Below are 14,260 nucleotides of genomic sequence, written 5' to 3' on the forward strand. Positions count from 1 at the left end.
ATGTTAAAAATGGCCATCTATTAGCACCTTCACATGGACCCAGATCTAGTAATGTTACAGAAGGTGAAGATGAAGATCCCTTACAACAGTTGCAGCTGGATGCTCTATCATCATGAGCTATGCGCTCGACAGATATATAGGAAATATGAAATGGGACAGGCCTGGCTTGTACACATTTCATTTCATATAGCGTCATTGAAATAAATATATAATTTGGAATTGCGATGTTTTCTTTATCGTTAAATGAAGGAGGAAGCTCACCTTTCTACATTAGGCCCATTCATCAGATCCAATAGCTACACATACAGTATAGTATAGCTAACTTGCTAACTGTAACTCTATAGCTATGTCACTGGAAGGCCAGTGTGCCACTTTTAATGAAACACCAGATGGCCATGGAGCCATCCAGGGAATAATGGAATATATGATAGACTCGTAAGCTATCTAGCTGTCTGTTTGAATTAATAGCTGCACAGTTAAACAAACAAAAAGAACTGGAGCTCAGCAAAATCAAAAAATGTGCAAACAATTTTTTTTTATGTGTGTGTTCAGCCTGAGCAGAAAAAAAATGTTCTGACAAGATTGTAGTTGTAGCTGGTTTGATTAGGTGATACAAAAAGAGCTGTATGTTGTAAAGAAAGAAGTTGATGACAAAAATGCACATAATCTATTATTGTTTTTCATCAGTTTTGGTCCTAACTGCTAACTGACCTGCCAAACAGGGTTGGAGTTGATTCAGTTTTTTATTTTGATTCATTAAAAACAATTATAAGAAATACAATGAATTGAAAAATCGTCATATAATATTATAAGCATTTAAACACATAAATTGAATTTCTATTCGTTTTGTGGACAGCCTAATTTAAAAATGAAAGCAAACTTTGCTATTTAGCACTGAGTGCTTTTAGCCTGAAATGAAGCCGCAGATGTGGTGTGTCATTACACAGGTCAGATAAGAGTGGCACGGTGTAAAAATGAAGGAAATGAAAATGAAAGTGGCTTGCTCAGGGGAGTATGGAGAGTGATAGAGAGGGGACAGAGGAGAGAGTTCAGACAGGGAGAGGGCTGTGTGGACAGCATATTGAGTGCCAAGGGGCTCGTAAGGCATATGAATTTTAGGGCGCGTTCATACCTATAGTTTGCTTGATTTGGTCCGAACCAAACACAATGTTGCATTTTTTTGTTTGGTGCGGTTACGTTTCACACTGCCTTTTTTTAAGCAAGCCATGATTCCCACCGTGGGGGAAACGCACCCGGGTTCAATTCAAACGGACTAAACAAGGCAGGTGTGAAAGCGCCCTTAGTCACCGAAATGACGTAAAATAGGCCCATCGATGCTGCAAGCAACCAGGCTTCATTAGAACTGCCATCAGATACAGTGGTAGGTTTGCCTCCTGGTCACAATATTATCTAAATCAGTACAGACATTTATCTTCCCTTCACCTGCACACCTGGCAACCATACTACGTCCGTAGACATGGAACTGTGTTACACCTGCACACCTGGAACACGAGGAGTCTCTCGCAGGTAGTTCAAACTCAGGTATTAAAGCCAGTCAGACCCAGGACTCAGACTGCTGCATCTGCTCAGACCATTTCGCTGCAGCAAGGTTAAATGACGTTGGTCTGGATTTGGCTCATATTTCATCGTGAAGAACAATATTTTTAATTTGCATCGATCCCCCGTTATGGATTGCATTCCAAAAAAAGCAGGAAAAACTCCACCTGCCCCACAAGTCAAGGTCGCCCTGGCTCGTTTGATTTCTCCATTCTCATTAGCCTTTAATCAAATTCACTCTGCTTTAATGAAAATAATGCAAATATGTATTTTTAATTCTATTGATCAAATAGTCTCCACTGCAATTGCCGTTTCATTAAAAATCACCTACCATTAATTACGTAGTTTTACTGTTTTACATAAAGCCATAGAGGAAGAGGGCAGTGAGTACAGATCAAACAGCCGGTCTCCCAAGCCTCTAATTCAAATGCAAAACTGCCCTTCCTGGCTCCGCCCACAGCAGATTGCCACTGATGATGGTGAGAGAGGACTCTCTCTAGAACATTCTCTGTCTATCTCTCCATACTGAGGACACAAGCCAATCAATGGGCTCATTCCCATGCTCATTTTTCACCTCTCTTTTCTCTTCCGCCATCTTTCAGGACATTCCAACCCACTAGACGTTCTTTCTAGGATCTAGAAGTAGAAGCTAGGAGTCTCCTGAAATTTCCTTTGAGCAAGAAAACAAGTTTTTTTCAGAAAACCTGGCGTATAAATGATCGACCTGTGGGTCCATCTGCCATCTGCCTCGTCTGCAACTGAGATGGCTGACGTTTGCAGGACCGATGACATTCCATTTGTCTAATTCACATTTTCTGGATTTCCCTGGCTTCACTTCTTTTTCTAGCCTCTCCCGATGGGCGGAGCTAGGAATAGGAAAAGGAGCAAGGAAAGGAGATAGGAGGTGAACATAAGCGATTGGAAAGAGCCCAATGCTTTTTTCCCCTTGATGATTGTGAAGTTAGATCATTTGTTAGATAATGAAGTTACCTAAACTGGGATTAACCCTGTCGGACAAATGTGGGAAGATTCATCAGAATTTAAGGCTTGAGCCTCTTTTTGATGCTGCAGCCTCCTAGTTCAACGCACAACTAAGGCTAATTCTCCACACGACTGATCCTGAACTGCTCCTCTGCACTGATCCTATAGGCCAAGCTACCTGTGTGCAATGATAAGGGAACCAATCACCGGGCTCTCCCAAAGGAGAGGTTTCCCCTTAGCCAACCCGAGCCACACACATCCTGCCTCTACACACAGAAGACTGAGGAAACAGATCAGCATTTCAACATTTTATTACTAAAACAAATCTACCAATTCCTGAAGATATGTTATTTTTTTGTGTCATGTGCAAGACTGTGATATGTGGCAATGTTATCATTTAAAACATGGTCAACATTATTGACAGCTGCCTGCTTTTAATTATGATGAATAATGAAATCCCAAAACTGTCCAAAAAAATCACATTTGAATTGGCAGCTTTTACCTGTACGTGTCATCTTTAAACCTGTGTCATATCTATTAGCATGCTTGCATCAGATGTGCATTAGGGTCATTTATTTTATTTAAACTTTTTTTCATCACTAAAAATGTATTCACTTTATTACGACATCATAATAGCAGACGCTAAAGCATTTTTACATGTCTTTATAAACAAGGGTAAAACAGAAAAGGGTTATTGTAATACTGTATTTTTTTTTTAGCAAGAACATTTCAACAAAGATTTTCAAACTGAATACAGTACAACAGAGAAACCGTTACTATGGGGGTCTACGGGATACGCCTCAGAATGTGGTTGTTTGCTCCGGACTGGGCTTTGATTAAAATACACAGAAAACAAACAAACAAAATGAATCACGTAATGAGCCCCACCACGGCCATGCACGGGGGGAGGGGGCACATTATTGTGTCAGTCAACTTACGGTAGGATAACGTTTATTTTCTACATCATTATTTTCCAAAAGAGAAATAGAGAGAAAGAGAGAGGGGGGGAGGAGAGAGAGACAGAGAGGGGGAGGAGAAAAGAGGACAAAAAAATCCTTCTGACTTTTTCAGGGGTTTGTCTCTTTGCTGGAAGAGGAAATGGAGAGGTTGCCAGTCTGGAGTACTCTTTCTTCTATTCTTCTAGGTTTGTTGCAGTCATTCTTTATCGCACTTTTTAATATATATTTTTTTACACACTGTCCATTTCTCCATGATCCTGAGCTCGACAGACTTTCCAAAGACACTGCCCCCTGCAGGCCCTGCAAGGCAATTGTGCTGTTTGGAAACAATAGTGAATTCTGGGAATGCTGAAATGGACTGATTAATAATAATAATAATAATAATAATAATAATAATAATAATAATAATAATAAAAATAAGAGGAGGAATAGAAAAGGGCTTGACTGAGCAGGTGGTTAAGAGGGGAGTTGGGTCTGTATGTGCTTTGAGGAAGTTCAGAATCTGGAGGAAGTCCATTTTGTTTTTGACAGGTCCTTTTTTTTCTCCACAAACAAAGAGTATGAAATGATTTCAAGGTAAGAGAGTAAAAGATTTTTGTACAAGTCGTCATAGCGAAGTGACAGAGTACCAGTAAGGGACACTATGTATGCTCTCTTTCACCAGGAACGCTGCCTCCCCTCCCCATCTTGAAGGTAAATTTCAGATGGCTTGGGACCCCCTCCCTCAGCTCCTCCAAGAGAGCCTGTTGGGGGGGGGTGTCCTGCCCTGTCTTCAGGCTGGGGATGCTGGAGGAGGGCATGGCACTCTTCTCAGTACATGATAGGGGGCTTGATGTAGGGTCTGTTTTCTGTTGGGAGAAACAGGGAGAGGAGAGGACATAAATTCAGAGCCCAGCTTTAAAAGGTTCAGAGAAACCTTTTCTCAATACAGTAAGGTAACTGTCTGTCTGAATATGTATGTGAGCACACTCCCAAAGCAGATCCTTTAAAGATAACACATAACATGTATTTTTTTAACACGTCCATGTCTAGTTACCTTAAACAGTCTGTGATGAAGTCTCCCTTTGTAACACATAAATGTATATTTGTAACACAAACGTAGCAACTTTGACACAAAGTGCCTTGAAAGTAATACAGAAGTAGTAGTACAAAAAGTGTGATATTAACCCTGCTGAAAAAAACAGCTGAAGCTAGGTCTTGAAACAACTGGTAGCGGGTTGACCAGTTCAGATCAGCTTCATACACAACATGGTTTGAACAAGCTCAAGCTATGTTTTGAAACAGCTCGTAGCTGGTAATTTCAAGCTGGTCATAGCTGGGTTTTACACCAGGGAACACATCCTTTTCTGAGAGTGCACTAAGCACCCCCCACTGTAGCAAGCTCCTCTGCCCCGTAATTAGCAGTGATGGGGTGTCAGTAGTTTACTGTCTTCCCCAGTGCCCCGGTACAGTACAGGGACACTGTGCAGTAGGAGATGCTGTCCTTGATGAGACATTAAACTGAGGTTTTGACTCACGGTAGTCATTAATGATCCCAGTGCACTAATTATGAAGAGCAGGAGGTTACCTGGTGTCCCAGCAAATTCCCAACTGGTTTCATTTGCTTAAATTTCCCCTCCTGTTCAAGTTCAGCTGATGTGAACAGGATCACATGGTCTCGAAAATAATTTTGATCTTTGACCTCAAGACCCTTTACATCATCCTAAGATGCAGATCCTGCCCCAAATCTCAACCAAAACCAAAAGTGGCCTGAGCGAATGCAGGATTGATTTATTTCTAACTGCACTGTAAAGATTATTCAATTATGGTAATATTATATTTGTCTTCATTTGTCACATTACTTTGTTAGCTGTCATTTAATCCTGAAGGGTTGAGCCAGTGGTATACTGTAATGCTTAATGCTAATGCAATGTAACCAATAAGATGATAAGTTGGTTGCATTTAAAAATGAGTAAGTGCCCTACTAATTCATGCAGTCTGTTACTCTGTCCACTGGATTAGATCATAGGCCTGGTTTGTGTAAAAGTGAGATATTATTTCCAAATGACACCTGAAAACAGGGTTTCTTCAGTGTCTGTCTAGAGCTATCTAGAGGTGTCAAAACACACCAGCACATTTCATACAATTTTATCCCAGGACTCACCTGTATTACATTACATGTCTGTTGCAGGAATGTATTATGTATGAAGTACAGTACCCTCCAAAATTATTGATGCCCTAATATGAGAAAAATGGTTGATTGTGACAAGCTACATTTAATGCTCAAAATAGTTTTCTAATAAAATAGCATTTTTGTCAAACATAGGGGTGAGGTCAGTGTTGGAAGAAGGATGCTTATGTTAATGAGGTCGTCATGAAATATGGTGGTGGATCTTTGATCCTGTCACAACCTTATTCCAAGTCACATAATGACTATAATTCTCACAGCAATCCTTGCTATGAATCGAAATTCATCTGAACACCCATCGACATACATGCACAGAAAGCATCAACCCCATTTTGTTTCGTAACATATACGCGCTGTAACAATGCTTCTCTGACAACCTACGGATTTTGTGACTATTTTAATCAAATTTGCATGGGGTATAATACAGCCGATTTGTCATTTAGTACGAGCTGTCAGCACGAGGAGAGAGATAAGAGGAAACAGCTGGAAACGACACAGACAGGAGATACAGGAGAATGCTAATCTCAACGTGGTGGGCTCACTTCATTAGCAACAGGAAATGGCTAATTAGGAAGTAAGTGTTTTGTATTTCTGATAGGTTTGTGTTTGAGTTCTGAACAGATGAGCTAATGTGTATTCAGGATGTAAACAAGAACAGCAATCAGAGTGGGAGAAAGAGCTGGAAACCCCCACCCCAAGGAAAAAAAATCTAAACCTGGGAACTGCGTGCGTGCGAGTGACTGCGTGTGTGCAAATATGCAAGTCTGTGCAAATGGGTTAATGTGTATGTTTATGTGTGAGTGTATTTACATAAATGCTTGTGCGTTTTTAGTAAGAGTGTGCATGTGTTTGTGTGTGTGTATGTATGCATGCAAGTGTGTGTGTGTGTGTGTGTGTGTGTGTCTAGCTCTGTGCGGGGCGTAAGGGTGTTTTCGGCTATGACTGGTGTGCAGTGCATATAACAGTGGACTGTGTCCTTAAAAGGTCAGCCGTGTGTTTGTGTGCTTTCTGCACTCGTCTGTCCAAACACTCCTCCATCTCATGGGAAACCAGTTCTCTCCACTCCCCGAGGACACACCATGCGACCAAATCTGCGTACATATTTTTATCTGTGACCAGCTTTTTAAGTTCATGAAGTTTTTTTTTTTGTGAAGCTTATTTTGTCAAAAGAAAGCTGAAATAAATGCCCATCCGGTCGTGGAAAAAACATGTGACTATGAGGAGTTGATTCACTGTGCTATTTCCACAGCCCTGCTCCTTTACACAGTCACACAGGAAGAGAGGGTGTATGTATTGACGGGGTCTGGGAAGCGGCAGATATTCAGGGACGGGTGATGAAATGTCTGGGCAGAACCCCCAGAGGGACGCTGCAGTGGAACGGATCCTCTGACCTGAAGCTCAGACACTCAGGATGAATCGCTGGCTCTGAGCTCAGAGTTAACCCAACATTAAAAGCGCTGTACAGGTTAAGTCTTATTGATTACAGAAATCTGCCAGGCTCCCTCTCTGCTATGCTGTATATACAATTATTTTCTTGAAGGTCTGGCTCAACCTTTTTGTTAAAAATATTCTTTGTTTCTTCTTTGGTTCCAGAGGCTGATGAATCTGATCTGGGGCCTTACTTATGAAACAGTTTCTAACAGATCCATGATTCCGATCAATGTGAATTTCATATGAAAGTTAAGGAAAGGTAATTGCCTACTGGTTATGTGGAAGTACGGCACATGTGTCTATCATACCTCTTTCCAGGCTGCACAGCGCACATGACACAGTTTGAAGGGTGCTAGCATACCCCTCTCCCGCCTGCTCAGTGCTGTAGCCCAGCCTGAGGGTGCTAGCTTACCCTTCTCCCACCTGTTCAGTGCTGTAGCCCAGTTTGAGGGTGCTAGCGTACCCCTCTCTAGGCTGTTCAGTGCTGTAGCCTAGTTTGAGGGTGCTAGCGTACCCCTCTCCCACCTGTCCAGTGCTGTAACCCAGTTTGAGGGTGCTAGCGTACCCCTCTCCCGCCTGCTCAGTGCTGTAGCCCAGTCTGAGGGTGCTAGCTTACCCTTCTCCAGCCTGTCCAGTGCTGTAACCCAGTTTGAGGGTGCTAGCATACCCCTCTCCCGCCTGCTCGGTTAGCGGGGCGCTAATGTGCCCCGGGGGCTGCTGTGTTGATCTGCTCCAGGGCTCACTCACCCCCGTGTTTCTGCACAGCTTGCAGTTCCCTTACAGCCCATCTGAGCCGCCGCAGCCCTCTCCCCCATGCCCTCGTCTTTATACTCCACCACCAATTAGTGAGGAGCAAACTTTAGGAAATGAATTACCCCCCTGTGCCTCATTGCCAGGGTGTTTGTGTTTGTGCGCGCACCTCAATCTGTGTGTGTCTGCGCGCGTATGCTAAAGCAGGTCGTTCCACTTTCTGCCTATGGCTGCAGACGCATAATTATCTCTGGTAACAGGTACCAGTAATAGGGAAACAAGGGCAATTATGACATTCGAAAATCTCCACGGCGATGAGTAACACTCCTCCTCTGCTGTTCTTCGTCCTCTGGACTTACATATATCTCTCTCTCTTTCTCTACCCTACTTTGCCTCACTCCCATTCTCTCCATTTGCTTGTAAAGTGATGTCATCTTCCGTTGTATTCAGCAGTTTCTCTGACTTCCGCCCGTCCTGATTAATTAAAAACAGTGGGGGGGTCGGGGGGTAACGGGCGGGCAGGGGGAACCCGAGAACCCCTAAAAGCCTTTTAGCTGTGCTGCCGGAATCGCAGTCGAGCCTCGGTGAGGGCAATCAAATCTAATGAAATCAGTTGTCAGTGCTACGCTTGCAAAACTGAGAAGTCCGACTTGGGAGCAAGCAGAGGTGTAATTAGATTTCTTTTAGCGTAATAGATAAGTGCTGTGAGACGCTGAAGCACTCAGCAAGGCCGCCTCGCTCTGAGCGCGCTCACTCGACCGTCTGACTGACTCAGCGCACTGACCCAAGGTCAGTCACCACGGCTCCTCTCATGGTCTGCACTGGGATGGAGGGACTACATCGCTGGACTCAGATCAGCTGAGATGATCAGATCCGAATCTGGTGGAGGACTCCGGCCAGCACAATACTCAGACGATTAATCTATCCACAGCAGGGAAGGATGATGGGTAATACAACACTAAACTGTCTGAGAATCCTCCATTACTGTAGCTGTCACAATCACACAGCTCTGCTGCTGATCCAGTGGTTATCTATGGTGGCCCTGAAGTGCCAAACATAACAAACAAATTCAAAACACAAATGAATTAAGAAAAGCACATAAGCAGGTGGGAGGACATGATAACATAAGGAAAAATATGAACCCCAAATATCTACGCACACATACAAATAAATGTATAAAAGCAAAAACCTTGTATTTTCATTTTTACAGAAGAACAGAGAGCACTAAAACCCTTGGCTCTAAGGCAATGCTACATATGTATACAACTTAATGAATATTTGAGAGGAAACATCAGGTAACTAGTAAATAACAGCGAATGAACAGCTGTTATTAATGCCAACAATTAACACTGATTTATCATTATGGCCCCTTGGAACTGGACCACGGCAAGCAGGCTGCTGAATATCATATTGTGACCACTATCTGCAGAGCATAAAGCTTCATACAGCAGGACATGGGAATGACTCCCTGCTGGTAGAGGGAACGGTTTGTCAGCCCAAATCAGGGTAAATTGGTCAATCCATGGAATAATCTAAAAGCCATTGGGCCGTGGTAATTCGACAATAGCAAATTATTATTTTTAAATTCTTAAATGACAAAGTTGTCATCAATTCAAGAATGCTGGTCAGTTCTGATTACTGCAGTCAATCACTTGGATTTACTAAATGTAAAATAATGGTAATTCGCCCAATCAACATACAGGACTGTACCCCTTGTTAGGTTCTATGTCCGGCAGCAGGATGACACACTTCAGTTTTGGGCAGGCAATGAAATATTGTTTTTTTATTCTGTTAAAAAGAACCTGTAGTTGTGAATTTAACCCAGGTGAACAATTTTGGAGACAAGGACATGCACATCATGCCACTGGTGCCATCAGACGGTAGGTTAGGCCCATCTGCATATGTACTGTGTGTACCATGAGGGCAAAGCGAAACATAATTTTAACATGATTTATTCCCGTATGTCACTAAATAATTTATTCATCACAGTGACTACGCATCTGTTCCAGAGCAGGAAAAAAAAATTGCTCACGCTCTTCTAAAACTTGAAAATGAAACTACTGCCTGCCGTTGGCGAGTATTAATGAGCTGTTTTGAATAGAAACAGCTCCTGTAGTTGGTCATCATCTGGGAAAGATACATTTTGCGTCCTGTCAAACAGAAGAATACACGCTGGATTAAAGCAAGTATTTGATGTTTCCATACGAGTGGTTAGAAACACACTTCTGACAAAAAAAATGGCGACTGTTCTTCTTATGCCTGGGACATCAAGTGTTCATAATGGGACACAGCGTATGGTTAGGTCTTACACACACACACACACACACACACACAAAATCTGCCAGCGCACCAACATCATGCAATTTATTTATGAAACATTTTTAAGAGTTTTTAAAAAATGTGAGTGCTTCCTGAAAAAAACACTCTTTATAGATGCATTGTAAAAGATGTTGATAAATAGGAGGAAGGAATTGTGAATTTCAGTCCAACTTAATCTAACACTGATCAGCAGCAGGTTCTTTCTATGCTCAATTATTTCTAAAGCATGTATCTCAAAGGGATTTAAACCTGAATAACAAGTTCTGCTATCCTTGTGGGGTCCCCATAGTCACTCGATTAGCACAATGACCTGACTCGTCATACTGTGCAATTAGTGTGAATTGTGACCCTTATAAAAGCAAGTCACATCCACCCAGTACACTGCACACAGACAGATGGAATGTATTCTACACAATATGCTAATTGTTCATACATGCATACACATAAAAAGCAATCCATTATAGATCAATATTTATAAAAACTTAATTACAAGATACTTAAAAGTAAGTTCCTTAAAGCAACTTACTTTTTGAAAGCATACAGAGAAATGCAGAAAGTATTCACGCTAAATGCAGTCCACTTAACCTACATTGCCCATATTGTGGCATTGGTGAGGGGTGCTCGACCAAGCAGTTCACAAACTCTTGGGAGTTGTTAAAAAGGTTTCGAAGCCTTGTCCAAGCAGAAATTTGTGCTACATGAAGCTTCTAGGGAACACAATAACAGAGTGAGGTTCAGACGTACCAATAAAACCTCCACCTGACCCATGCAAAACAAAATGGAGGAGTAGGTGTTGTATTCTGCTGTGTCGTACCATACTCCACCTCAATTTCTATTCCATATTTCTGGACATGCAAATGGACACCTCAAAAAAACACTGCAGTGCAGGCACTGTTCATGCACAGCACAGTCAAAACAATAAACAGCCAATGTGTCAACACATTCAGGTAAGCTGTCGAGAAACTGTATTACAACCACAATGCTCTCTAAAGCAAGTCTGCACACTTGACTCGACAAAACTCCCTCTACACTCGAGTCCAGGATTTGAGTTCTCCTTCCAAACCCCTCAATTTGAGTTCTCCTTCCAAACCCCTCAATTACAAATTATTTGCACAAAGAACAGCACTGCAATGACATGAGGGGAGTTCTGGAACAGAGGCAAGAAACTATTTCTGATAACATTGTACAGAAAAACAATACAAGACCAAAGAGTTCTTGGGCCGATTGCAATTTGTACCAAAGCAGTTTGGACTTAATCTAGGTCTGCATCTGGGAACTATGGAAAGTCTTGTGCTAAACTCATGCTAGTCTCCAGTTAATTTTGGCACTCTACAACCATCACAGTTTTTAGTTCACGATTAGTCCTTTATGATGGCAGGTTTTACAGTCATAAAAAATACATGACATTTCTAGACGTAAACTGATTCCAGATAATTCATAAATGTCCTATTGCACTGGGTTAATCCATTTGGGAAAGGAGGTAAATGAACAAGTCAAATTAAATGCAACCGTCTGTGCCATTATCAGTGTGGGGGTTTTCATGCTCATGTGAATTTCAGGCAACGAGCATCATATAGTCAGAATGAACGCATTGTACCTGGTGTGTCCACTGTAACTGCGTCTGTGTGATTATAGGCTGGTACATGTCAGTGATTACAGGGCCTGTCATACACTACACTGACAGCACACAAAAACATGCATACAGCACTGACACACTCATTCTCTCGATAACACACACACACACACACGCACACACACACACACACACACACACACATAGTGTGTCTGGATATGGATATTTTGGCTGGGACTACTGTATATTGTATTATTTTTCATAGGTCTATATTGTGTTTAATTCTGGTACCGAAAACATGAGACATTTATGATGTTGTTGGAATTATGACAGATTTTTTCATGAATTACGGTTAGAACATGGAGTGAAAATAAGGATTTTGCCCTTTTTTCCACAAGTTCACAATCCTAGACAACCCCAAATATAGCTGTATGTGTGTGTATGCATGCATATACATGACTGTGTGAGTGGTGTGTGTGTGTGTGTGTGTGTGTTTGTGTGTGTGTGAAATTGGCTCGGTGAAATGAGCCTTTCTTTTACAGTGAAAGTCCTTGTAGCTTGTGCACACGCGTAATGGAAAGCCCTGTAAACACATGCATTTATTCATCTATCCTGTGCCATGAATAGGATCTACTTTACTGTCGAACATCAGCTTCAAGTGCATTAATAATAGGTTCCATTTATCAAACGTTTTTTTCCCCCTTTTATATTTGTGGGTTTAGAATTGGGAGGGGGTGGGGGGGGTTGCCTACACAATAAATTACAAACAGGAAACGGGAATCAAAGAGAACGGGGTCGGGAGAGCGTGATGGGATCAGAAACAAAAGAATGATCTGAATGCAGGGATACGCACGGGGCAGAAATGGAGCACTTCCTGTACAAGGCCCCTCTGGTTAGTGTCAGCACTGATCTCATTGGTCTATCTTGGTCAGCGTGCTATGACTGATGTGTTGGGCACATGCGCAGTGCACACATAGCACACTAAGTGGGAAGTCTATAGTATAGCCTAGTGGCTAAGGTGCTTGACTGGAACCGGGAAGGTTGGTGGTTGGTGTAGCTGGTGGGCCCTTGAGCAAGGCCCTTACTCCCAAACTGCCTCAGGGGGTATGGGACCCTGCTTAGTCTAATCAACTGTAAGTCGCTTTGGATAAAAACGTCAGCTAAATAACTCATATAATGTAATTTAATGAATGTAATGCACACACATAACCCCTTTCCTCAGAAACCATGTGACCTTGTGGGCAGGATTGTTCCAGTGGGGCGAGGGATATCCCAGCTGAGTGCACAACATGGTTTGGATCAAGACCAGCAAGAGAGGAGGAACCAGGAGCCAACACTATCACCTCTCAGCCTCAAAGTGTAAGTGAGAGGACTGGGAGCTGTCAACTGCTGCAACACTGCTGCATTACTGCACTGCTGCATTACTGTACAACTGCATTACTGCACTGCTGCATTACTGTACAACTGCATTACTGCACTGCTGCATTACTGTACAACTGCATTACTGCACTGCTGCATTACTGTACAACTGCATTACTGCACTGCTGCATTACTGTACAACCGCATTACTGCATTACTGCACTGCTGCATTACTGCACAACTGCATTACTGCACTGCTGCATTACTGCACAACTGCATTACTGTACAACTGCATTACTGCATTGCTGCACTGCTGCATTACTGTACAACTGCATTACTGCATTACTGCACTGCTGCATTACTGCACAACTGCATTACTGTACAACCGCATTACTGCATTACTGCACTGCTGCATTACTGCACAACTGCATTACTGTACAACTGCATTACTGCATTGCTGCACTGCTGCATTATTGCACAACTGCATTACTGCACTGCTGCATTACTGCACAACTACATTACTGCACTGCTGCATTACTGCACAACTGCATTACTGCACTGCTGCATTACTGTACAACTGCATTATTGCACTGCTGCATTTCTGTACAACTGCATTACTGCACTGCTGCATTACTGTACAACTGTGTTACTGCACTGCTGCATTACTGTACAACTGCATTACTGCATTACTGCACTGCTGCATTACTGTACAACTGCATTACTGCACTGCTGCATTACTGTACAACTGCATTACTGTACAACTGCACAACCACATTACTGCACTGCTGCATTACTGTACAACTGCATTACTGCACTGCTGCTTTACTTTACAACTGCATTACTGCACTGCTGCATTGCTGTACAACTGAATTACTGTGCAACTGTATTACTGTGCAACTGCATTACTGCACTGTTGAATTCACTGCCATATAGCCATTCTAATGTAATACTGTATTAAAATGTATCACTTGACAGATTAATCGCTGCTCTCAGTCCTGTTCTGACACATCAGAGATATCTCCACCTTCTCCTGTTTGCTTTTTAAAGGATTTATTCTAGGATTATTAAGGGATTATAAAAGTTATCAAAGTTATTTTTAAGGATTTGGTGAGCTCAAGATCAACAAAGTAGAAAAACGATGTCAATTACAACATGCAAATTAGA

General features: G+C 42.2%; 1 protein-coding gene across 3 annotated transcripts in view; it reads right to left on the reverse strand.

Moving 5' to 3' along the window:
• Nucleotides 1-2,833: 2,833 nt before the first annotated feature.
• dacha (dachshund a) overlaps nucleotides 2,834-14,260 on the reverse strand; it is a 159,785-nt gene continuing 148,358 nt past the window's right edge. For 2 of the 3 annotated variants that reach the window (XM_061247553.1, XM_061247552.1), the window contains one exon: nucleotides 2,834-4,345. In XM_061247553.1, the coding sequence (XP_061103537.1) occupies nucleotides 4,308-4,345 (38 nt within the window). In that variant the 3' untranslated portion in view covers nucleotides 2,834-4,307. The remainder of the gene's footprint in view (nucleotides 4,346-14,260) is intronic. The other variant, XR_009709094.1, reaches the window with a different exon arrangement.

The sequence above is a fragment of the Conger conger genome, chromosome 7 (assembly GCF_963514075.1).
Source record: "Conger conger chromosome 7, fConCon1.1, whole genome shotgun sequence".
Lineage (NCBI taxonomy): Eukaryota > Metazoa > Chordata > Actinopteri > Anguilliformes > Congridae > Conger > Conger conger.